At 35.7% G+C, this 1,205-nt stretch overlaps 1 protein-coding gene across 1 annotated transcript; it reads left to right on the forward strand.

Moving 5' to 3' along the window:
• On the forward strand, positions 1-897 carry LOC113765892. Its single transcript, XM_027310135.1, has 4 exons — positions 1-157; positions 303-459; positions 539-681; positions 793-897. The coding sequence occupies exons 1-4, from the start codon at positions 152-154 to the stop codon at positions 895-897; spliced, it is 411 nt and encodes a 136-aa protein (XP_027165936.1). The 5' UTR covers positions 1-151.
• The last annotated feature ends 308 nt before the right edge of the window (positions 898-1,205 follow it).

A 1,205-nucleotide genomic window follows, 5' to 3' on the forward strand; every position in this document is an offset into this window, starting at 1 on the left:
TGTGCTCATATTTTTTGATAATTTGGATAGTTAAATCTATCAAGAGGTTATTGATGATTGTTCAAAGCTTTTATCCAGGTATGATGAGGAAGCTCAACACTATGATGAGACCAAAAGGGACGCAAGCAGGAAGCAGCTAATTGAAAACATCATGAAGGTACCCTACGAATTGTTACAATGATATATTGGTGAAGTTAAATTTGATTTACAACTATTATTCATCGATTGAAAATTCAACTATGTATTATTTGTTCTCAGCTAAATTTGTATATTCATTGCTTAAAGAGTTCAAAATGCTTTAGGTTGTTAAGCCAACCTACCTTTCTGTGGTGGAACATATGAGGCATGCAATTCTAGCAAAATTCGAGGAAGCAGCTGTGGATGAGTTAAAGAAAAACGGAGTACTCGTAGCTATGAAGACCCACAAATACATCATTGAATTCAAGAACCAGCTCAAAGGTATTATTACTAGTGAACTGCATAATCATACATCACCGTAAACATGGTTGAAATTTCGTGTATAACTTTGTCTTTTTAGATGCTGCTGTCAAACAAGCAAACTGGAATCAAGATACCGAACAATTGGCCCAACTGGAGTCAGAAATAGCCCGCACCGTAGAAGGGATTCGTGCCACCAATGAACTGCTTGAACAGCAAAAGGCGAGGAAACTACAAATTAATGTATCTATTTAGGAAGTTGGCTGATGAAATCATCAATGATCATCTAGTTTCTAAGTTGGCTGTGGTATTAGTATAACTTGATTGATTACTTACTTCTGTCTGACTTTCCAGAAAGATAAACGAGAGTTCTGGTTGAACATTGCATCAATTGGGGCAAATGTGTTGAATACTGCCGCAAGTGTGGCTTCTGTAATTATGGTAGCAGGACAAGCTTAATCTGGGAAAAACTGCTGGCCACGAAGTCATTACAGGTAATTAAGAGAGGTTTTCTAACTATCTGCAAAAATATATTTTTAGAGGTAAAATACATTTCCAATGAGAAAAATCTCAAGTTCCATGGCGTTTTTTTTTTCCCTAATTAGCATAATTATTAGATGTGTTTCTGTGACAGATTCACAACATTGACAAGATTACACTGGTTGTCATATGTTGCAGGTCATTCTATATTAAGAATACAAAGACTTGAAGATTTGTTGTTTGCTATTATTTGCGTACCGGTTTTCACTGTTTGTTTTGTCCACTTT

This window comes from Coffea eugenioides, chromosome 3, assembly GCF_003713205.1.
Source record: "Coffea eugenioides isolate CCC68of chromosome 3, Ceug_1.0, whole genome shotgun sequence".
Classification (NCBI taxonomy): Eukaryota; Viridiplantae; Streptophyta; class Magnoliopsida; order Gentianales; family Rubiaceae; genus Coffea; species Coffea eugenioides.

Excerpts from the sequence above, each read along its gene's own strand:
- LOC113765892 (XM_027310135.1), top strand. Across the intron at positions 460-538 it reads ATTCAAGAACCAGCTCAAAG|ATGCTGCTGTCAAACAAGCA; the intron begins GTATTATTACTA and ends TTGTCTTTTTAG. Across the intron at positions 682-792 it reads CGAGGAAACTACAAATTAAT|AAAGATAAACGAGAGTTCTG; the intron begins GTATCTATTTAG and ends CTGACTTTCCAG.